A 21,905-nucleotide genomic window follows, 5' to 3' on the forward strand; every position below is an offset into this window, starting at 1 on the left:
GGAACAGGCCCGGGCTCGAGGGGCCCGGGGTGGGGGGGCCGCGGAGAGGCCAGGCGGGCCGGAGGAGGGCCGCGGGCAGGACCGACCCACCGCACAGCCTCTGCCCACGTCCCGTTCTGAGGCGCACACCCGACAAGTGCGAGCGGGATCCCCGTCCGCCGGGCCGCGGAGACAGCCAGAGGACCGAGAGGCCGGGAGGCGGCACAGCCACCCGCGCCGGCCCGGGCCCCCCACCGCGGCCAGTGTGCGGCCGCCGGGCTGGGGGGCGACTCGGACTCGGCAACGGCACGGGGGGCGGAGGCTCCCGGGAGGCCGAGGCCCCCAATTCGGGCGCCCGGCGAGACCACCGAGCGATCTTCCCCCGCTCCTCGGCCGGGCCCAGTGACTCCCGAAAGGACCCCCTTACGAGACCGCGAAAGCCTCAGAAAATGTCCCTACCTTCCTTGGAGGCGAGCTCTGACCCTGGCACGTCCAGAGTTCCCTCCCCTACTCCCCCCCAAAACCAGCAGGCCCGGGGGAGAGATGGGGGAAGAAGGGCGGCGGGTCCAGCGGTTGCTGAGGCTGAAGCTCCGGCTCCTCCTCCTCCCGCGGCGGCGACTGGTACCTTTGTTTGGCGGCCGCTCGGGCTCCCTCGCTGGGGGGAGGGGGGGACGACGAAAAATCCCTCCCGGACTGGAGGTCCGGGCCCCGAATCGCGCTGCCCTCCAGAGGACGGCGGCGCCAGACCCTCTGCGGCTCCTTCCGGGCAAAGGTCCAGGCGGTGGCCGTGGCGGCGGCAAGCTTAAGCTCAAGAGTCTCCCTCCGCTCCGGCGCCCGAGCTCCTCACTCCGGACTCGACTGACGGGCAAACATCGCTTTCCCCCCCCAACCCCAAGTGCCCCACCTCCCTTTTTTCTCCCCTCCCCTAGATAGTTTCCCCTCCCCTACCTCTTTCCCGGATGGCCTCTTAGACGACCTCGGATTGGTTAGAGTTCTTTAGAACCCGCCTATACCCTATTCTCATTGGTCCTCTGGATACAAACAACGACGCCATTTTCCCACCACTTCTATGGAAACAGAAAGTTACGCCTCAAAACTTCACGGGAAATGTAGTCCAACCTCTGTGGCCAATGCGGAAGCCCTTGCCCCTGAGAACTGCAAGACCCGCAATGCCCCGCGTCTGCGTGAGACGAAGAAGCGGGGGAGGGTAGGGGGCGGGGCGACAAAGCAGTGGGGAGGCGGCAACGACGCCTGCGCAGTGTGACCGGGATGGCGCATTTTCTTGCACCGAGCAATGCGGTGTCGCTGGCGGCTGAGAAGGGTGGAGAGTTCTGTGGTGAAGTAGGGGGAGGGATCTATGTAGATCTCCGGAGGAGTCTTGGTCTGAACTATAAAACGGGAAGTTGACGCTAGTTACTGCTACTCTCGGACCGGCGACGTGAAAGTTGTGATATCACCGTTGAACCGTGAGCGGCTGTGGTGGCGGCCGGGGGGAACCCGGATGGGAGTGAGGGCGGGGGAGGCTGGAAGGCGGGGTCCAGAGGAAAGAAAGAAAGGAGGGTGAGGACCCGGATGCTGAACCGGATTGTGTATGAATTTTCCGTTCTTGCTAGAAAAGGGGTGGAGTGGTAGGTGACCCAGTGGGGCGGAAGGGTGCATCTGAGCGGAGAGGAAGCAGGAACCTCTCCTATAATGTGGGCTCTGTACCAGCATAGTAGACCCTTGAAGTTCTTTTGCCAAGTCTCTTAAAAATCGGCCTCGAAGTTATTTAAATCCACCGCTTGTGTCTCAGGCAATTTTCTTCAGCTCTATCATCTCCGAAAGTTAAGTGGAAGGATTCTCTGTGCGTTTCACAGCTGGCTTGAGTGTGTCACTATTTAGCAGTTTTGAAACGAGATCATTCCCTTTAAAAGAAAAAAGAAACTTGCATGGCATTTTAACTTTTATGTCTCAAGTCTCTTCCTTGATTTTTTTTTCCTTAGAGCGTGAGAAGGCACTTTCTGTTCATTCAATCCTTCACATATTTATTGAGAGCCTACCATGTGGAAAAACGGAACAGACGCTGCCTTCGTGGACCTAAGCTTAGGGAGACAGACAGATATTAAAATGGACACACCGGGGCGCCTGGGTGGCTCAGTGGGTTAAGCGTCCGACTTCGGCTCAGGTCATGATCTCACGGTTCGTGGGTTCGAGCCCCGCGTCGGGCTCTGTGCTGACTGCCAGCTCAGAGCCTGGAGCCTGTTTCGGATTCTGTGTCTCCCTCTCTCTCTTGCCCTCCCCTGCTCACGCTGTCTGTCTCTCTCTCTCTCTCTCCCTCAAAAATAAATAAAACATTAAAAAATAAATAAAATGGACACACCATTGAGTGTGAAGTTGCTAGCAGTGGTGAGTGCTACAAAGGAGAGTTACACGGTGATAGGAGAATTTAAAATAGGGAATTTTGCTTAAGGGAAATAAATTGAGGCTCCAGCCAAGAGTGGAAAGGTTAGCAGAAGTTAACTAAGAAAAGAACATTCCAGACAGAAAGGATAATGTGTTGGAAAGCCTGTGTTTAAAGAGTGAAGAATTGGGGCGCCTGGGTGGCTTAGTCGGTTAAGCGTCCGACTTTCGCTTAGGTCATGATCTCGCGGTTCGTGGGTTCGAGCCCCGCGTCGGGCTCTGTGCTGACTGCCAGCTCAGAGCCTGGAGCCTGTTTCAGTCTGTGACTCCCTCTCTCTCTCTCTCTGACCCTCCCCTGCTCACGCTCTCTCGCTCTCTCGCTCTCTCTCTCCTAGAAATAAATAAAAAATAAAATAAATAAATAAATAAAGAGTGAAGAATTAATTGTGAAGACCTGAAAGGGGGGAGGGGGGGAGTAACCCATTATTTTGCAGTTATATTAAGGAGTTGTTCTTACCTAAAAGGAAAGTCATGTTTTCGAAGGGTTCTCAATGGGTAGGGAAACAGGAGCAGATTTGAATTTTGCAAGGATCACTGGCTGAGAGTAGAGGTCTAATTAGAAAACCCAATCTAGGAGTGAGCTCAGGGAGCCTAACCAGATTATGTCAGTAGTAGACCACACAGAGGGGATGATTTATTTTTTATTGATATTCATCCATCAATTCTTTGAACCCATTTAAGGCAGTTTTCCAGTTTTGAAAGTGAGTGATTTCAGACTCTCTCACAGAGGCATTCTGTACTTATTCCATCTAAAAATAAATTCCTAGAGTTCATGTAAAGCTAAAGTCCTTTTGTATTTGAGTCTAGTACATGGCGGCTGAAAGTTCCAGCCATGATTATTAGGACTCCTTTACATAAAAAAAAAGGAAAAAAAAAAGGGAGCATGTATGCCACGGTGTATAGAACCCCTTAGACTCTTTAAGAAGACACCAAACATTACTTTTCAATACCTAGAAAAATTGAGGTTCCTGTATTTTCCCACTACCAAGAATACTTGTATATAAACATCCTCTAGGAAAGGAACATTAACTGATTTATTTGTTTAATGAGTGTTCTTAAGGTTATTTTTAAAGATGCATAACTGGGTGTTTTTGTTTTTTTTAAATTGCATCAACCAAAGCTTTGAGAATTGAAACAAAGGTTAGTTAGCTCTGACTTCTGGGCAAGAGTATACTTGTTACTGATCCACAGGGAGACAGAAGAGTTCTTGAAAGGTGGTCTCATTGATTTTTAAGTTAAGTACATTGCTTTCAACCTTGTTGGGAAGAGATAGCCACCAATTGCTTTATGTGCAAAAGTATATAAAAGAGGCCTGTTTTTATTTTTTATCTTACCTTTAATTCTGTTCAATAAGCTTTCACATAAGTGATTATTCTTGTTACCTTTTTTTAAATTTCTTAAGAATGAGATAACATGTCAGTGTTTAAACAGTATAGATAAAAGATTACTAAACTGATTTTTGGAAAATTTCAAAATATTTTCCGAACTTTTCTCCCCCCTGTGATATACTTGGTATTCATTATCAGTTAAAGCAGGTGTAGAACTTTCCTATATGGAATGTTTCTCCTTGAGGTCATATTGCTAAGATGATTTCCTTTGCTGGAGGTCTCAGTTCTTTTCTTCTTTTTTTTTTTTTAATCCTTTTTAAGTTTATTTATTCATTTTGAGAGAGAGCAAGTGGGGTCGGGCAGAAAGTGAGAGGGGAAAGAGAGAATCCCGAGCAGGCTCCACACTGTCAGCACAGAGCCCTATACGAGGCTGGAACTCACAAACCATGAGATCATGACCTGAGCAATCAAGAGTCAGAAGCTTTTACCAACTGAGCCACCCAGGCGCCCCTAGAGTGTTCAGTTCTTATGATGGTTCCTTCTAGACACTCCAGAGTAGGTTACAAAAAACACACTTTCAGTCTTTCTAGCTCATGATCCTGGAGACCAAATCATTGTTATAGAAGCAAAAGAAACATAAAGGTGAGAAACCTTCTAAAATGTACCTAGGATGTAAGAGCAATTAGTAAAGAAGATTCCTAAAATAAAGACAAATAAAAAGTAGCAATAGGTGCTGACAAAGAAGCAAAGTAGCAATTGGATTGAACAGTAAAGAAGGATTATAGGAAGACCATGAGTTTTATTCTAGGAAATATCAAAGTAAATGTAAAACTCAGAATATTAAGTCACTACGAGGAAGTTTGTGTGTGTGTGTGTGCAGGGGAATATTTGTGATAATTGCATTCAAATTAATGCACATCTTAAATTGGAATCTCTGAGATGTATTGATTGTAAAGAAATTACAAGAGAGAAGTTTCTTAAATTATAAATATATAAAACTTACCTCAACGCTTCTGAAAAAAAATGTTTACTAATTTGTGTAATCAAATATAAGGTATATAATTCTGTTGCGTTGTTTTGACATTGATTTGGTTTTATGCCTTTTATGGTTGAGTAAAATAAAGGCTTAATATAAGTTTCATAACTAAGGAAATCACTTAAAATCCACGTGAATACTGGGACCAATGAAATCATTTGAAGACTTTGCTTTTTTTTCCTTAAGACAGATAATGTATATATTTTATAGTTCACCCATTTAAAGTATACATTTTGGTAGGTTTCAGGATATTCACATGAATGTGCAACTGTCGCCACAACCTAATTTTAAAATATTTCGATCCCTACAAAAAGAAACTTCATACTCCCTATTCTTCCTACCCCAACTCTAGGCAATCACCAATCTACTTTTTGTCTTTATAGATTTACCTATTCTGAACATTTCATATATTATGTGCTGGCTTCTTTCACTTTAGCATGTTTCAAGATGTCATCTATGTGGAATTTTCTTTCAAAACAAAACAAAGTCTACTTGCACAAAAACACCTTGAGATACAAATTCTTTTGCAGTTTAACCCTCAAAGTTAATTTAGTGAATAAAATCATCTTTATGTTTCTCCTTTTTCACAGATCAGCTTTGAAATTTTAAAACAATGGAGAAGACTCAAGAAACAGTCCAAAGAATTCTTCTAGAACCCTATAAGTATTTACTTCAGTTACCAGGTAACTGTTTAGTTATGGTCAATATAGAGTCTTTTTATAGAGTAGTAGTCATTCAAAAGTTAAATTACAGAAAAGGTTAGACTTACCATCTCTTAACATTTCCTATTTAAGGTCATGCATGTGAGAAAAATGACAAATAGAACTTTTTATTTATTTATTCTTAAAAGGGATATTTTGTATTTTGGGTGTTTTTTAAATTTTTTTTTAATGTTTATTTGATTTTGAGAGAGATAGACAGTGCATGAGCAGGGGAGGGGCAGAGAGGGAGGGAGACACAGGATCTGAAGGAGGCTCCAGGCTCTGAGCTGTCAGCATAGAGCCCAACACAGGGCTCAAACCCACAGACCATGAGATCATGACCTGAGCTGAAGTCAGAGCCTCAAACCAAGCCACCCAAGCACCCCAAAAGGGACATTTTTGAAGCACCCTTTAAAAATATCCAATTATACAACATAACTGAAAAAAAAAATACTTAAACCATTTGAGTACCTTATTGGAGGTTTCATTCTTTATGGATGCCACACATTCCTGCTCCCCACTGTTTAGATGTTAGGGGAAGTTACACCAATTTGTATAACAGCTAAAAGCTTCACTCTTCCTTCCATTTCATGTGTTCTATCACACACACTGCATTTCTTACACTACCTGCTCCTTTAAGAGCCAGATAGTAATGTATCTCTAAGTTATTTTACTTGGAAACAGCCCACATTATTTATATATAGAGATGGGACATCTGAACATGACTTCTTAGAGTAACACCTGCCTGATCACATGTGTGTGCATGTTTTATTTTGCTATTTTTTTAAGCTTGGTCTGGAAAATTATAATAGCAAGTAAAAACTCATGTATATAATGTGTAGGTTCTTGTATTAAAATTTCATTCACAAACCAGTTACTTGAAATTTGGAATGCCCTTTCTTACAGAAACTATATAAAAGGTGATAAATTAGTTGACAACCATAAAAACCTATTTAGCATACAAGGTAGCTAACCTTTAGACTAATGATGTTCTCAACTTTCTGTTCTAAAGTGCATACATTTTTTTAATGGGGACACATCAGTGGTACGTTTCTGTTCTTCATGAGCCTGGAGAGGATAAATATGGTTATCAAAGGCAGAAAAGTGGTAGCTCCCAGCTACATCCTTGAAGCCATCATGATTAATGTCATTTCTATCCTGGCAGATTTTAATGAAGACGTACCTGCTAATGTCAGTGCTTCAAAAGAATAGAGGGAACCATCCACTTCCCAACTCAAGTTATGCCCATCCATATTATCTCATATAACTCACCAAAGGTAATTAGATGAAATCTAATTGGCAGAATGCAGATACTCCATAATACAACAGAAGCTATTTGAAAGTATCCAGAATTTTTTGGATATAAATTACCTTCCACTGTGATGATTCCAGTGAGACACACACACACACACACACACACACACACACACACACACACACTAAAATCCTTCTTATAAGTTAAAACCTAAACAGGTATTAAAGATGAAATTCTTAGGGTGTCTAGGTAGCTCAGTCAGTTAAGCATCTGACTCTTGATTTCAGCCTAGGTCATGCACTCATGCTTCATGGGATCAAGCCCTGAGTCTGGCTCTGTGCTGATGGTGCAGAGCCTGCTTAGGATTCTCTCTCTCTCTCTCTCTCTCTCTCTCTGCCCCTGCCCCACTCGCATACACTCTCTCAAAAAATAGTAAAGACGAAATCCTCAAGATCCAAAGGACAAAGTAGATATGTACTTGGTAAGAAACTTTTAGTCAGTCTGTTAATATATTTAAATGCGTTACAAATAGTGTACCTCTTTATTACCTACACCCAGGACAGACAATTCTGACTACCTTGCTCTTGGCATGGTGCTGCTTTTTATTGACATATAACATGCATAAACAGTGATCGTATGTACAGCTCAGAAGTTATTGAGGGGTGGCAGTGCCTGCCTGGCTCAGTCAGTAGAGCATGCGGCTTAATCTCAGGGTTGTTGAGTTCAAGCCACATTGGGCGTAGACCTTAAAAAAGTTATCAGAGGGGTTAAGGAATGGGTAAAAAGGGGTGAAGGGGAGTGAGAGGTACAGGCTTTCAGTTAGAGAATGAATAAATCACAAGGATAAAAAGTACAACATAAGGAATATAGTCGTTGCCATTGTAATTAATGTTGTATGATGACAGATGGTAGTCAAAACTGTGAGTACAGCCTAAAATAGATTTGTGGAATCACTGTGTTGTACACCTGAAACTAATGTAATATCATGTGTCAACTATGCTTCCATAAAAATTTTTTTACGTTAAAAAATGGAGTGAAGGGGCGCCTGGGTGGCTCAGTCGGTTAAGCGTCCGACTTCGGCTCAGGTCATGATCTCACGGTTCGTGGGTTCGAGCCCCGCGTCGGGCTCTGTGCTGACAGCTAGCTCAGAGCCTGGAGCCTGTTTCGGATTCTGTGTCTCCCTCTCTCTCTGACCCCTGCTCATGCTATCTCTCTCTCAAAAATAAAACATTTAATAAAAAAAAAAAAAAAATGGAGTGAAGACAGAGATGGAGAATGCAAAAGGAAAGTTTCCTACTATTTAAGAAGAAGCCAAGAGGGGCACCTGGGTGGCTCAGTTAGTTAAGCGTCCGACTTCGGCTCAGGTCATGATCTCACGGTTCATAGGTTTGAGCCCCGCGTTGGGCTCCGTGCTGACAGCTAGCTCAGCGCCTGGAGCCTGCTTCTGATTGTGTCTCCTTCTCTCTCTGACCCTCCCCGCTCACACTGCCTCTCTCTCAGAAATAAGTAAAACAAAAAATTTTAAAAAAAAAGAAGAAGCAGCAGCCAAGAGACCACTTTTGAGTGACATTTACTCAATAGCTAGTAAACTACACTTATTTCAGGGTCTCCCACTGAGAAACATGGTGATGTTTCTCCTGCACTCTACCCATCCATTGTTGGACTTATTTTGTAACAAGTTTGCTCAATGCCATCAAGAGTGTAAAGAATGTTCTGTTCTGCCACTGTGCAGAGCAAGGACTGTCTATAATTACATTTTACTTGTGTGTTTATTTATTTTAGAAAGAGTGGATGCAAGAGGAGCAAAGGGAGAGAGAGAATCCCAAGCCAACTCTGGGCTTGGAGCCCGATGCAGCTCAATGCGGCACTCTAACCCACAACACTGGGATCACATCCTGAGCCAAAATCAAGAGTCGGCAGCTTACCCTCCTGAGCCACCCAGGCACTCCTCTTGTTGCCTGTTAGCAGTAATGTTTGCTTGTGTAATGAACTTCTGTAACATTTTTTTAATCCTCATTACCTTGAAGTAATATTGTAAGTCATTAGATAACATTTAAAGCTCTCATTAGGGAGCCCACTTGTTTTAATCAAATGTACTCTTGCATCCATGAGAGAATGTAACCTCAACAATTTTTCCTAAAGAAATAAGTTGTGGGGCACCTGGCTGGGTCAGTCAGTGGAATATGCAACTCTTGATCTCAGGGTTGTAAATTTGAGCCCCATGTTGGGTGCAGAGGTTACTTAAAAAATAAAATTCTTTAAAAAAAAAAAAGAAAGAAAGAAATAGAATATTGTACTATATATAGTAAACCTATTTTTCACCGAGAACTTCAGAGTTACTAAAGTGACTTCAAGGTGGGCCAGACCATTTTTTCTGTTGGAAATTACTCTTGCCAATAAAAGATTATATAATTAAAAATTATTGGGGCGCCTGGGTGGCTTAGTCGGTTAAGCGTCCGACTTTCGCTTAGGTCATGATNCAGGGAGTCAGTAACGTTAAGGTCTTTTAAAGAGGAAAGGTAATTATTGTTTTAATTTTGAGGGATTTCTATGACTAGCATCTGTTAGAAACTACTTGGAGATTAAAAGTATCAAGCCAGACCCCAGAACCTGGTTAAACGAAAAGAATATATTAAAACACAACTGCAAGGGCACCTGGGTGACTCAGTTGGTTGAGCGTCCAGCTCTTGATTTCATCTCAGGTCATAATCTCACAATTCATGAGATCGAGCCCTGAGTTGGACTCCATGCTGACAGCTGGAGCCTGCGTGGGATTCCCTCTCTCCTCACTCCCTCTTTCTCCCCACTCTGCTTCTCTCTGCCCCTCCCTTGCTTGTGCTCTCTCGCTCTCACAATAAACTTTGAAAATAAAACACATACTTGTAAATTAAACCTTTTATTGTACTGTTTTTCTGTATACTAAAGCGAAAAGGAAAATGTCTCTCCACTTTGATTCTTTGTGTTCTTCATCTTCTGAACTTTTTTTTCTTTTTTAGAGAGCGAACCCACGCAAGCAGGGGGGAAAGGCAAAGAGAGAATCTTAAGCAGGTGCCACACTCAGCATGAAGCCCAATGTGGGGCTTGATCCCCTGTCCCTGAAATAATCTGAGCCGAATTCAAGAGTCGGTTGCTTAACCAGCTGAGCCCCCAGGCACCCCTGAGCTTGTTTTCTAAAGTGATACAGGTTACTTTACACACTTGTACATTACAGGTAAAGCCCAGGTTGGCCTTTGCTAAACTGGAAAGTAGATCAAAAGTATAAAATATATAATTGCTACCCAGACTATGTTAACCTTAAGGATTAGGAGACAGAAGATACTGCTTCTTGAAGCCTAAGAGATCCTTCCCTTTCAGATTTCTCCCAGAAAGTGCAACTCTCTTTCATTTGGATATGTGATGAGAGCTTATGTATCCATTCCTTTGGATGCTCGGTACAGAGAAAACTTAGATAAGTCTTAGAAAATACTGTTTTTGTTCACTAAAACTTTTTATGTAACTTTTTTTCTGACACCTCATCTGGAATTAGGATGTGACTGTGCATTCACTTTAGCAGGAAGCTCATGGAACATTATTAAGTGAACTGGTTAGGGTTTTTATCTATCATTCCTTTATATTTGGGCTAAAATGACTTCTGTTGATAACTACTAGCCAAAGACCTCTTGAGATTTCCATGTAAGAAAATGATAATATTGAAACACTAATGGCCTTAGTCAAAATAAAAAGATTCGTTTTTGACTAAATTGGGATCCTAAAAGGGAATACTTCAGGGAATGGGAGTCTCATTTTTTGATAGGAAAGAAGTAGAACTATACAATCTCTAAAACTTTAAAGGAATGGTAGATACTTATAAGAGGTAATTATGTGAGGTAATTCAGTAGGAAAGTATGCTTCATTAAAAATACCCATTGTGAGGTACGTGGGTGGCTCACTCGGTTAAGTGTCCAACTCTTGATCTCAGCTCAGGCCTTGATCTCACCGTCATGAGTTCAAGCCCACGTTGGGCTCCATACTGGGTGTAAAGTCTACTGGAAAAAAAAATCCCCATAGTTCCTCTGAAGTGGACAGTGCTAATTAACTGCCACTAACTAGACTGACTTGTTTTTCAATAAAGGAATGAATTAGATCATAGTTCCTAAAATGCCCATTTCTTTCCAAAATTGTTGATACAAGTTGAGATGAAAGGAGTGGGCTTACTAGTGGGCCCCTGGAATATTTCAGAATCTTTCTGCCTTTCCTAATTTTAAAAGGCTGTGGCTTTTAGACTGAATTTCAGCAGAGGGGGCATTTGGGGCCCAGCAGTGAAAGGCAAGCTCTCTAGTGAGTAATAGATGAGTGGGGCTGGGTTCATCAAGTCTAATCAGTTTTAGAGGAAGTTTCTGAATGTGTTTTTTATAACTGAAATATTTTATTGCCAAATTTTATTCTTTAATTTCAGGTAAACAAGTGAGAACCAAACTTTCACACGCATTTAATCATTGGCTTAAAGTTCCAGAAGACAAGCTGCAGGTATTTAGGCAATTCAAAACCTCTTAATCCTAAAGAAGTTAATAGATGTCACATAAAATGCTCCTCACTCTCAACTGGGTTTAATGCTCACTCGTGTTGTTTTATATTGAGATTGCTAAATAAATATCAGTTGTAAAAATTAAAGAATCCGAGACTCTTATAATCTGTTAACTTAAGTATTTATAAGCTCTGTGAATAGCTCAAATAAAATGAAATTGTCCATTGTCTTTTTTGTCAGATTATCATTGAAGTGACGGAAATGTTGCATAATGCCAGTTTACTCATCGACGATATCGAAGACAACTCAAAACTCCGACGTGGCTTTCCCGTAGCACACAGCATTTATGGAATTCCATCTGTCATCAATTCTGCCAATTACGTGTATTTTCTTGGCCTAGAGAAAGTCTTAACCCTTGATCACCCTGAGGCAGTAAAGCTTTTTACCCACCAGCTTCTGGAACTCCACCAGGGACAAGGCCTAGATATCTACTGGAGGGATAATTACACTTGTCCCACCGAAGAGGAATATAAGGCTATGGTGCTGCAAAAGACAGGTGGGCTCTTTGGATTAGCAGTGGGTCTCATGCAGTTGTTCTCTGACTACAAAGAAGATTTAAAGCCACTACTTAATACACTCGGGCTCTTTTTCCAAATTAGGGATGATTATGCTAATCTGCACTCCAAAGAATATAGTGAAAACAAAAGCTTTTGTGAAGATCTAACAGAGGGAAAGTTCTCATTCCCTACTATTCATGCCATTTGGTCAAGGCCTGAAAGCACCCAGGTACAGAGTATCTTGCGCCAGAGAACCGAAAATATAGATATTAAAAAATACTGTGTACATTATCTTGAGAATGTAGGTTCTTTTGAATACACTCGGAGTACTCTTAAAGAGCTTGAATCTAAAGCGTATAAACAAATTGATGCACGTGGTGGGAACCCTGAGCTCGTAGCTCTAATAAAGCACCTAAGCAAAATGTTCAAAGAAGAGAATGAATAATATGAAGCCATTCTTGATTAGGCCTGGGAGCTTATTTTAGTTGACTTTTTTTTTTTTGTATTTAGCCTATCACTTTTTAAAAAATTAAGATCAAGCTATTAGTCTCCACAAACTGAGTGGATTGGGGTGATGTGAGTGAGGTTGTTTCAATTTAGAACCCCTTTGTACAGATAATGATCCTAGTACGAAGTTGATGGAATCAAAAGGAGCCACAAATAAATAGGTGTAATTTAAATGTCAGAATGTACTGTGTGGGGACCTTATGGACAATTGCCACAAATGTTCTGCTAATTCTGTCAATAAAGAAGACTTCAGCTTCCAGGAATTCTTCTCCAGATACTTCCTGTGCTGTATGGGAATTCCCTATTCTTGGTCTACCCCATTTCCAAGCCAGTGACTACTTGTAACCAGTTCCTGTAGCTAGCTGGCCCAGAGACCACAGGACCTCCTCTTTCTTCCTAAATATCGCTATTTAGAATATCTCCGACACTTGGAAACTCGCTCACTAAAATCTGCCATGAAAAAGCTGACTGTGATAAGCAGTAAGCGATCTGGTCCTTTTTCTGACCCTTTCCTTTTGTTCTTCCTCTCTGCCCAGCAAATTCTGCCCCCTACTCAAGGAGTCCCCACTTACTGGAATTTATATGCTACCCCACATTCATTCTTTTTTCCTTCTAAGTGTAATTTGTGACCCAAAGCTGATTAGTATGTGAGTATAGCATTGTCTTTCCATTTGGAAAGAAAAATGGGAAGTGGAAAAAGTATTTTATGATGTCACCTTTATTTCAGTCTTATATTTTTCAGGGCACCTGGTGGCTCAGTTGGTTAAGCATCCAACTTCAGCTCAGGTCATGATCTCATGGTTTATGACTTCAAGCCCTGCACTGGGCTGTCAGCTCAGAGCCCACTCCAGAGCCTCTGTCCCCCTCTTTCTCTCTACCCCTCCCCTGCTCAATTGCACTCGCTCACTCTCTCTCTCAAAATAAACAAATATTTGGAAAGAATAAACCTTTTTATATGTTCCTATCAGTAATAAAAAGCATGAAAGAGCTGTTTGCTAACCTGAAGTACAAAAACAGAAAGCAATGACCTTTTCCTTTTCCTTGCCACTACTCCTGAAGGCAACTGGTGCTTGAATGGAAAGGGAAGTAGGTATCTTTAATCTCTGTGATTAAAGGAATGTAAAGTGTTGACTTGAGAGCTGGTGCTTGATGGCGAAAAGTAGTCAAAAGGCTATGCTATCAGGCACTAACTAGCTTTATAGTGCTTTAACCCTGACCCTCTATCCCTTTTGTGTGCTTTCCAACTGCAAGCCCCTGGAGCCTTCTGTGGCAACAAGAAGTAGAAAAGAAGAAAAAAACCCTGATTCCTGGGGCGCCTGGGTGGCTTAGTCGGTTAAGCGTCCGACTTTCCGACTTTCGCTTAGGACATGATCTCGCGGTTTTTGGGTTCGAGCCCCGCGTCGGGCTCTGTGCTGACTGCCNAGAAAACCCTGATTCCTTCACTTAGAGTGTTGCTGACCTCCCAAAACAATTGCTTTCCAAAAACACTGCATTTTGCTTGATTGGTTATATTCTGGCATGTTATCTCAGACCTAATCATCATGTACTTGTATGAGAACTTCTCACTGAAGCGCTCAATCTAAGTCTTTGAAAAAGTTGGGTACTATCTTTACTAACTTTTAAAATAATTTGAATCTTGGGTACCCTGGGTAGCTCAGTCCGTTAAGCTTCCAACTTCAGCTCAGGTTGTGATCTCTGTGTTTGTGAGTACAAGGCCTGTTTTGGGTACCATGCAGACATTGTGGAACCTGCATGGGATTCTCTCTTCCTCTCTCTCTGCCCCTCACTCATTCACACCCTCTCTCTCTCTCAGAAATAATTCGGGGCACCTGGATGGCTTAATCAGTTAAACGTCCAACTTCAGCACTGGTCATGATCTCACTGCTCATGGGTTCAAGTCCTACCTACATCAGGCTCTGTGCTGACAGCTCAGAGCCTGGAGCCTGCTTCCAATTCTGTGTCTCTCTCTCTCTGCCTCTCCCCCGCTCACACTCTGTCTCTCAAAAATAAACAAAATAAACATTAAAATTAATTTTTTTAAGTTGACACAGTGGAATAGAGAAGAGCTGATGGATTTAAAGTCTCGCTGAAAGTGATAATATGACAACATAATTAGCCTTCATTCTTTTAGTTTTGGCAAGTAAAAAGTTTATGTTTTGAACCTTCATAGACTAGAAAATGTGAAAATGTTTTAAAATTACTTGTCTTCTAAATGACAAGATCCAACTTACTTGGGTTCCAAGACATTGCTTTATGCAGAAAAAAAAAGTATTGCAGTTTAAACCTAACTAGATAATGTATTTTATTAAATTTAAACTACTTTTACAGTATTTTTCTTCTCTATTGACAACTGTGATTATAGTTCAAGTGAAAAGAATAGATTTTTGGTTACTTAATAGATAAAATGATTCTTTCTGTAAAATCCCAGTTCCATGTCAAGCATTTCTGATGTTGGTAAAGGCCAGATACAAATGACAAAAGAATCATGAATAGCACCAGCCCAAAAGTAATTTAAGGAATAATCTACTTAAGCAGTCTTCATCTTAAAGGTATACATTTTGTCTACATAGTTTGTTTTTAACAACATTTCTTTTTTTATTTTTTAATGTTTATTTTTGAGAGAGCATGAGCAGGGAGAGGGACAGAGAGGGGAGACACAGAATCCAAAGCAGGCCCCAGGCTCTTAGCTGTCAGCACAGAGCCTGATGCGAGGCTCAAACTCACAAACCACAAGATCATGACCTGAGCTGAAGTCGGATGCTTAGCCAACTGAGCCACCCAGGTGCCCCGATTTTGTCTATATAGTTAGCATTAGGTCTTTTTGAATAATAATTAAAATTTCAGTTACGTAAAGAGTTCATAAACAGAGTTCAGTCTTCCAAAATTTAGCATAAAATACCCATGATTTTGAAGTTGCCTTACAGCAATTAAATGAAAGATTCAAATTATTTTTTTTAATATTTATTTGTTTATTTTTGAGAGAGCACACAAGTGGGAGAGGGCTAGAGAGCGAAAGGTAGACACAAAATCCAAAGCAGTATCCAGGCTCTGAGCTGTCAGCACAGAGCCCAACATGGGGCTCAAATTCAAGCCAAAGTTGTGTGCTTAACTGACTGAGCCACCCAGGTACCCCTATTTTATTTTTTTTTAATTTTTATTTCTGAGAGCGAGAGAGTAACCAAGCATGATTGGGGGAGGGGCAGAGAGAGAGAGATTGGGGAAGACAGAGTTCGAAGCAGGCTCATCGCTGATCAGTGCAGAGCTGATCAGGGTTCGAGCTCACGAACTGTGGGATCATGACCTAAGCCAAAGTCAGATGCTTAACTGACTGTGCAACCCAGGCACCCCCACTGTGTCAGCTTATAACTTGACTTCCTTCCCTTCCTGACCTATAGTCATTCACTTTAGGCAGGCTTTCAAGAGTTTCCCAGATCAGGTTCCTCCTTTCCTTAGGTCCTTCCATCAGTTCCCAATTCTAGAAGCATCCAACACCTGCGCTCTTTGCCCCTCCTGTGTTGCTGAGCGCTGCTGGGGAGTGTTTTCAGAACCGCTCTTGTAGCCATTGCAAGTTAACATGCTATGGCCTCTGTAAGCCCTTTTGTTTTTTATCTATTCCTGATGGAGATTTCACATTGGTCAATCTAATGTCCCCTGCTTCTTCCCCACTCTTCCCAGGTGATGTAAACTCTCCTAACTTTCCTCCTCTCTACTTCTTAAGTCTGTCTTCAAATTGTCTGCCTTTCATCTCAAGAAAAGTTGTTTGTGCTCACAACGTAGGCCAAGCAAGCTCTCCTGTTGATTCCCTCCCTTTCTGCCTCTTGAAGGCCTTATTCAATACCCTGCCTTAAGATTTATCCTCAAGATTTATCCATTGGCTCTTTTTTTTTTTTTAATGTTTGTTTATTTTGAGAGAGAGAGAGAGAAAGGGGGGAAGGGGTAGAGAGACAGGGAGGGAGAGAATTCCAAGCAGAATCCCACCAACCCCAATGCAGGGCCTCAAACTCCTGAACCGTGAGATCATGCCCTGAGCCAAAGTTGGATGCCCAAACAACTGAGCCACCCAGGTGCCCCACCCACTGGCTCTTTTTAAATCTGTGTATTGAGAGGAAGGAAAAGGGAGAGGAAATGTACTAATATGAAGTACCTATCAGGTACCAGATGATTTGCTTTTCCTTCAAGCACTTGCTGAGCAGAGCCAGATCCATGAGTCCCAGTCAAAGTACATTGTTCTGTAGAGCTGGCCTCTCATCCTATGTGCACACTTCTTTGTGTTTAAAGGTTTGGAAGCCACACATCTATTGTACTAACATATACTCCAACCAAAGTTGTCTTTCCAAAGCATAAATCTGATTGTCATAGCCATGCTTACATTCTCTTTGAATCCTCAGTACCATCCCCTATAAATTCCTTGGCATAATATATAAGGCTTTCCAAAATTTGATCTCCAACCCACTATAACCATATTTCCTAACAGTTTACTCCACCATAAAATAGTGCTCATCTTTGCTGACATCATCTATTTTCATTTAATTCATTTAGAAATACTTCCTAAATATATATATGCTAGATCCTTTGCTAGGCTTTGGAGATCCAAGAGTGATAAAGACACCATTCCATAACCTTGTGATTTTTTTGTGATGGAGGCTAGCAAGTAAATACCCAGTTATTAAACAGCATTGTTACTGCTGTAATGGGAGGAGGAGCTAATTACTTGTTTATTTGTTTGCCTCTCCCATTGGATTGGAAACTCATTAAGGGCAAGACATATTCATATTCACCCTTGTATCCCCAGAAACAGGATAATTTTTTTTATTGCTTTTTTTAAAAATTTATTTCTGAGAGAGAGCGTGAGCAGGGGAGGATCAGAGAGAGAGGGAGACACAGAATCTGAAGTAGGCTCCAGACTCTGAGCTGTCAGCCAGCACAGAGCCTGATGCGGGGCTCGAACCCATGAATCGTGAGATCATGACCTGAGCCGAAGTCGGACGCTTAACTGACTGAGCCACCCAGGCACCCCATTGATAAATATTTTTTAAATGTTTATTTTGATTGAAAGTGTGAGTGAGTGGGGGAAGGGCAGAGAGAGAGGGTGGGAGAGAGAACTCCAAGCAGACTCTGCACTGTCAGTGCCAGAGCCCAATGCAGAGCTCAAACTTATGAACCAGGAGATCATGACCTGAGCCAAAATCAAGAGTCGGACACTTAACCAACTGAGCCACTCAGGTGCCCTGTACTTAATAAATATTTATGAATGAATAAATCTACTTGAAAGCAATCCCCTACTTCTCAAAGCGTTCTATTAAAATAACATATGCAAGCAGGGAGCCTAGCTGGCTCAGTCAGTTAAGTGTCTGACTCTTGACTTCAGTCCAGGTCATCAGACTCTGCACTGATAGTGAGGAGCCTGCTTGGGATTCTCTTCTCTCTCTCTCTCTCTCTGCTCCTTTCCAGTTCATGCTCTCATGCTCTCTCTCAAAATAAACTTTTAAAAAAGTAACAAATTTATTTGAAAAGATACCATAAACCTCAAACGTTAGCTTTTATGGTACTGCGATTCTACCTCTAATTCTTTCTCTAATGATTCTTATTCAATGTTCTGTTCACTTCTGAAAGGAGTTTTAGACTGCTCACTTTGTTCATGATTACCATTTTATCTAAAGCCTGACCTCAAATTCAGGTCCTGGAACTGCCTCTTCACTTGAGTTTTGTGTTGTCACCTTGAAATAATGTAATTTCATTAAAGACCGCTTATACATCCCTTCCTATCCTTCTACCAATTCAAACAATGGAATGAAATCACTTCTATCCCTGCCTTTTCTGTCACAATCTTTATTCTTCAAGTGATCCAGGAGTGTGTATTTGATTTATTTGCCCAATTATTTTCTCTGTCTCTCCAGCCCTCCCAAGTCCTACAGATTTGTCCTTTGAGAAGTCTCTTATCTGACCCTTACTTTGCATTTTTCCCTGTCATTAGAACAGGCTTTATTGCCGTGCATACATGGCTGATATTTGGTGGTTAGAATACACAAAAGGACTCATCACAATGGACCCCACAGTAATGTGTGAATTCAAATATAACCCAAGTGGCATTTGGCTCCTTAAACCCCCACCATCTCCAGTTGGCTAACTGCAGACTTCCTCTGGTTATTTCATTAATCTCATAGTAATGCAACCTCACATTTAATATGGTTGAATATACCAGACGTTAACAAGTGGTATGGCATATTTTTACTGTGTACTGGCTAGTAAAAAATACAGTAGCACAATAAGCAATAATGTTAGTAAAATTTCAGTGTTAACCCATTAGTTCAAGTTAGTTATGTAGAATTATAACCATTGATCAATGAGAATATTTTCCTAGAGATGTCTGGGAAACATCTGTAGCACTAGTTGCTGTATTATTTGCATTCTTTACAAAACATTGTATGCTCTAGGAGAGTGACCAATTGATTATCCTTTTTTTTTTTTTTTTTTACTGTTTGTTTATTTTTTTGAGAGAGGGAGAGAGCATAAGCAGGGGAGAGGAAAAGAGAGAGGGAGACACAGAATCTGAGGCAGGCTCCAGGCTCTGAGCTGTCAGCACAGAGCCCAATGCGAGGCTCGAACCCACGAACTGTGAGATCATGACCTGAGCCAAAGTTGGCCGCTTAACCAACTGAGCCACCCAGGTGCCCCATGATTATCCATGAATTACATTTGTTACTATACATAGAGAAAGAAAAACACATCTGATTATCTGAGAATTGGTTTAATGAATAATGAAGATATTTGGACCTCAGTGGGCAATGGTGAGCTACAAAAGTAATGTGTAAATCTTTCTGAAACTTATAAGGTCACTTACCAGAAATTGCATTTAAAGTTCATATATTTATTTGGGGGCGGGGGCACAGACAAGCGAGCAAGTTGGGGGTGGGGCAGCGGGAGAGAGAGAATCCCAAGCAGGCTCTGCATTGTCAGCACAGAGCCTGATGTGGAGATAGATCATGACCTGAGCCAAAGTCGGACACTCAACCCACTGACCCCTAGAAATTGTAAAATTCAAATAAGCACTTGAAAACTAAAAACTTTAAAGAGATTTAGTTGTAATAAATGATACTCTAACACTCTAACAGATGTCAACATTGTATAAGAAAAAAATGATTTGTTAAAGCTGACAGATTGGGGTGCCTGGCTGTCTCAGTCGGTAGAGCATGTGACTCTTGATCTCAGTTGGGAGTTCAAGTCCCATATTGGACATAGAGATTTTTTTTTTAATTAAAAATTAAGGGTGATTGTGTGGATCAGTCAGTTAAACATCTGACTTTAGCTCAATTCATGATGTTGCCGGTTTGTGGGTTTGAGCCCCACGACAGGCTCTGTGCTGACAGCATGGAGCCTGGAGCCTGCTTCGGATTCTGTCTCCCTCTCTCTCTGCCTGCCTACCTCTCTCTCTCTCTCTCTCTCTCTCNGATCCGAAGCAGGGTCTGTGCTAATAGCACAGAGCCCAATGTGGAACTCGAACCCATAGCCATGAGATCATGGTCCAATGCTCAACCGGCTGAGCCACCCAAGTACCCCTAAAAAAATTTTTTTTAATGTTTATGTATTTTTGAGAAAGAGACAGAATGCAAATGGGGGAAGAGCAGAGAGAGGGAGACACAGAATCCAAAGCAGGCTCCAGGCTCTGAGCTGTCAGCACAGAGGATGATGCGGGCCTTGAACTCACGAATGGCAAATCATGACCTAAGCAGAAGTCAGACATTTAACCAACTGAGTCACTTGGGTGCCTCCCCCCCAATTTTTTTTTTCATTAAAAATTTTTTTAAAACTGACAGATAAAGAGAAAAAATTGGGGGGGGGAGCACCCGAGTGACTCAGTTGGTTAAGTGTCTGACTTCTGCTTAGGTCATGAATACAAATGGGGAAGAGCAGAGAAAGGGGGACACAGAATCCAAAGCAGAGAGATCAGTGTGGGGCTAGAACTCACAAACTGTGAGATCATGACCTGAGCCGAAGTCACGAGTCAGACCCTTAACGGACTGAGCCGCCCAGGCGCCCGCACATTCTGTCTTTGAAGCCTGTACTCCTACATATCTGAAATGTTCCTCTGCCATCCACTAAATTTGCTCTATGTCCAGATTCCAACTTAAAGTTGGATTTCTCAGCCAAAACCTTTTTTCCCATGTCAAAATGGCTTTCTGATAATAATAGTAATGATGTAACTCCCTCCACCCAGATAGAAAATGAGTAAGAGAATGGGCTTTAGCTAAGTATTTAGTAGAGACCTTACAAAGCAAAGCTTAAATATGGCCTTTAGGTAACTAAGGTAATAAATAGCCATTCAATAAGGGGTCTTGTTATTCTCAGCCCACCTGTTGCTCTCTGCTAGTAAGGGGCTGACTGCGTTGTAAGCCAACTGGAAAACATTTCTTTAGTAGGGATTTATGGCAGTGTTTATCCAACTTGAATAATGTACCATCTCCTTTATTTTTTTTTTCCCCAGCCCTGTACCATCTCCTTTAAAAGAAAAACAAAAACAAAAAGCAAAACAATGAAAAAAACAAATAAATAAAAACAATTATCCTGGGACTCTACTGTTGACCTAGGTTACTTTTGTTATACTGCTAAGTATGTAAAGCAAGGCATAAACTCTAACTATAGGGGAGGCCTTTATTGTTGTTTTTGAAATTCAATCCATTTATTTATTGTTTTTTTGTTTTTTGAGAGAGAGAGAGAAAACATGTACACTAGCCGGTGGGGAAGGGGACCCGGGGGTGGGGGGGGTGGTTCTGACAGCAGAGAGTTCCATATGGGGCTTGAACTCATGAACTTTGAGATCATAACCTGAGCTGAAGTTGGAGGCTTAAGTGAGTGAGCCACCCAAGCACCCCATTTATTTACTTTTAAGTACATGTCAAGCCCCAGCAGGGAGCCCAACATAGGGCTTGAACTCAATACCCTGAAATCAAAATCAAGACCTGAGCTGAGGGGTGTCTGGATGGCTCAGTTGGTTGAGCATCTGACTTCGGCTCAGGTCATGATCTCATGGTTCGTGTGTTCAAGCACCACATCAGGCTCACTGCTATCAGCACAGATCCTGTTCCCCTCTCTCTCTGCCCCTATCCCACTCATGCTCTCTCAAAAATAAATTTAAAAAACATTAAAAAAAAAAACACCCTGAGCTGAGATCAAGAGTCAGGAGCCCAACCACCTGAGCCACCTGGGCACCCCTCAATCCACTTATTTAAATATATATTGTACATAACCTACAAATCCTCACTTCTGGCACTCTGCCAGAGGTTTTCTGGAAGCGCAGCCTCCTTCCTTAATTGTATATTCTACAAGTAATCTGAAGTCACTCTGTGCTTTTAAGGTTATAGTTGACAAACACCTATTTCTTGGTCTCCCCAAGTGTAGGGCAAAGCCAGTGGGGGTCCTGTCAGAAGTATCTCTGAGGAGGGAGTTAGACACAGGGATAAAATCATAGTTGTTGCACGTGGCTGCAGCAACCCTCTCCCACCCTAATTCTTCTTTACCATGTTTCTGTTTCCTTTGGGCAAATGACCGCTCCACAGTTGTATATAGCCAAAGTGTCCTGCCTTCCCATACAGAAGCCAAAG

General features: G+C 42.0%; 2 protein-coding genes across 9 annotated transcripts in view; one reads left to right on the plus strand and one right to left on the minus strand.

Moving 5' to 3' along the window:
- The window catches only part of ARID4B (AT-rich interaction domain 4B), a 142,354-nt gene extending 141,517 nt beyond the window's left edge, over window positions 1–837 (minus strand). For 4 of the 5 annotated variants that reach the window (XR_013332009.1, XM_077751724.1, XM_077751723.1 and 1 more), the window contains exon 1: window positions 439–837. The gene's annotated coding sequence lies outside the window, so the exon portion shown is untranslated. The remainder of the gene's footprint in view (window positions 1–438) is intronic. The other variant, XM_077751722.1, reaches the window with a different exon arrangement.
- Window positions 838–1,243: 406 nt separating this feature from the next.
- On the plus strand, window positions 1,244–12,569 carry GGPS1 (geranylgeranyl diphosphate synthase 1). Of its 4 annotated transcripts, none has more exons than XM_077751708.1 (4): window positions 1,244–1,445; window positions 5,373–5,465; window positions 11,174–11,244; window positions 11,483–12,569. In XM_077751708.1, exons 2-4 carry the CDS (start codon window positions 5,396–5,398, stop codon window positions 12,242–12,244), a joined length of 903 nt encoding a protein of 300 aa, XP_077607834.1. In that variant the 5' UTR covers window positions 1,244–1,445; window positions 5,373–5,395; the 3' UTR covers window positions 12,245–12,569. The 4 variants fall into 4 exon arrangements, with proteins under 4 accessions (XP_077607834.1, XP_077607835.1, XP_077607836.1 ...); XM_077751709.1 differs by lacking the exon at window positions 1,244–1,445 and adding an exon at window positions 1,489–1,539; XM_077751710.1 differs by lacking the exon at window positions 1,244–1,445 and adding an exon at window positions 4,029–4,388.
- The last annotated feature ends 9,336 nt before the right edge of the window (window positions 12,570–21,905 follow it).

Source organism: Crocuta crocuta, unplaced genomic scaffold (genome assembly GCF_008692635.1).
Source record: "Crocuta crocuta isolate KB4526 unplaced genomic scaffold, BGI_CrCroc_1.0 scaffold59-1, whole genome shotgun sequence".
Lineage (NCBI taxonomy): Eukaryota > Metazoa > Chordata > Mammalia > Carnivora > Hyaenidae > Crocuta > Crocuta crocuta.

Excerpts from the sequence above, each read along its gene's own strand:
- GGPS1 (XM_077751708.1), top strand. The coding sequence starts at position 5,396 with ATGGAGAAGACTCAAGAAACAGTCCAAAGAATTCTTCTAGAACCCTAT. Across the intron at positions 5,466-11,173 it reads GTATTTACTTCAGTTACCAG|GTAAACAAGTGAGAACCAAA; the intron begins GTAACTGTTTAG and ends CTTTAATTTCAG. Across the intron at positions 11,245-11,482 it reads TTCCAGAAGACAAGCTGCAG|ATTATCATTGAAGTGACGGA; the intron begins GTATTTAGGCAA and ends CTTTTTTGTCAG.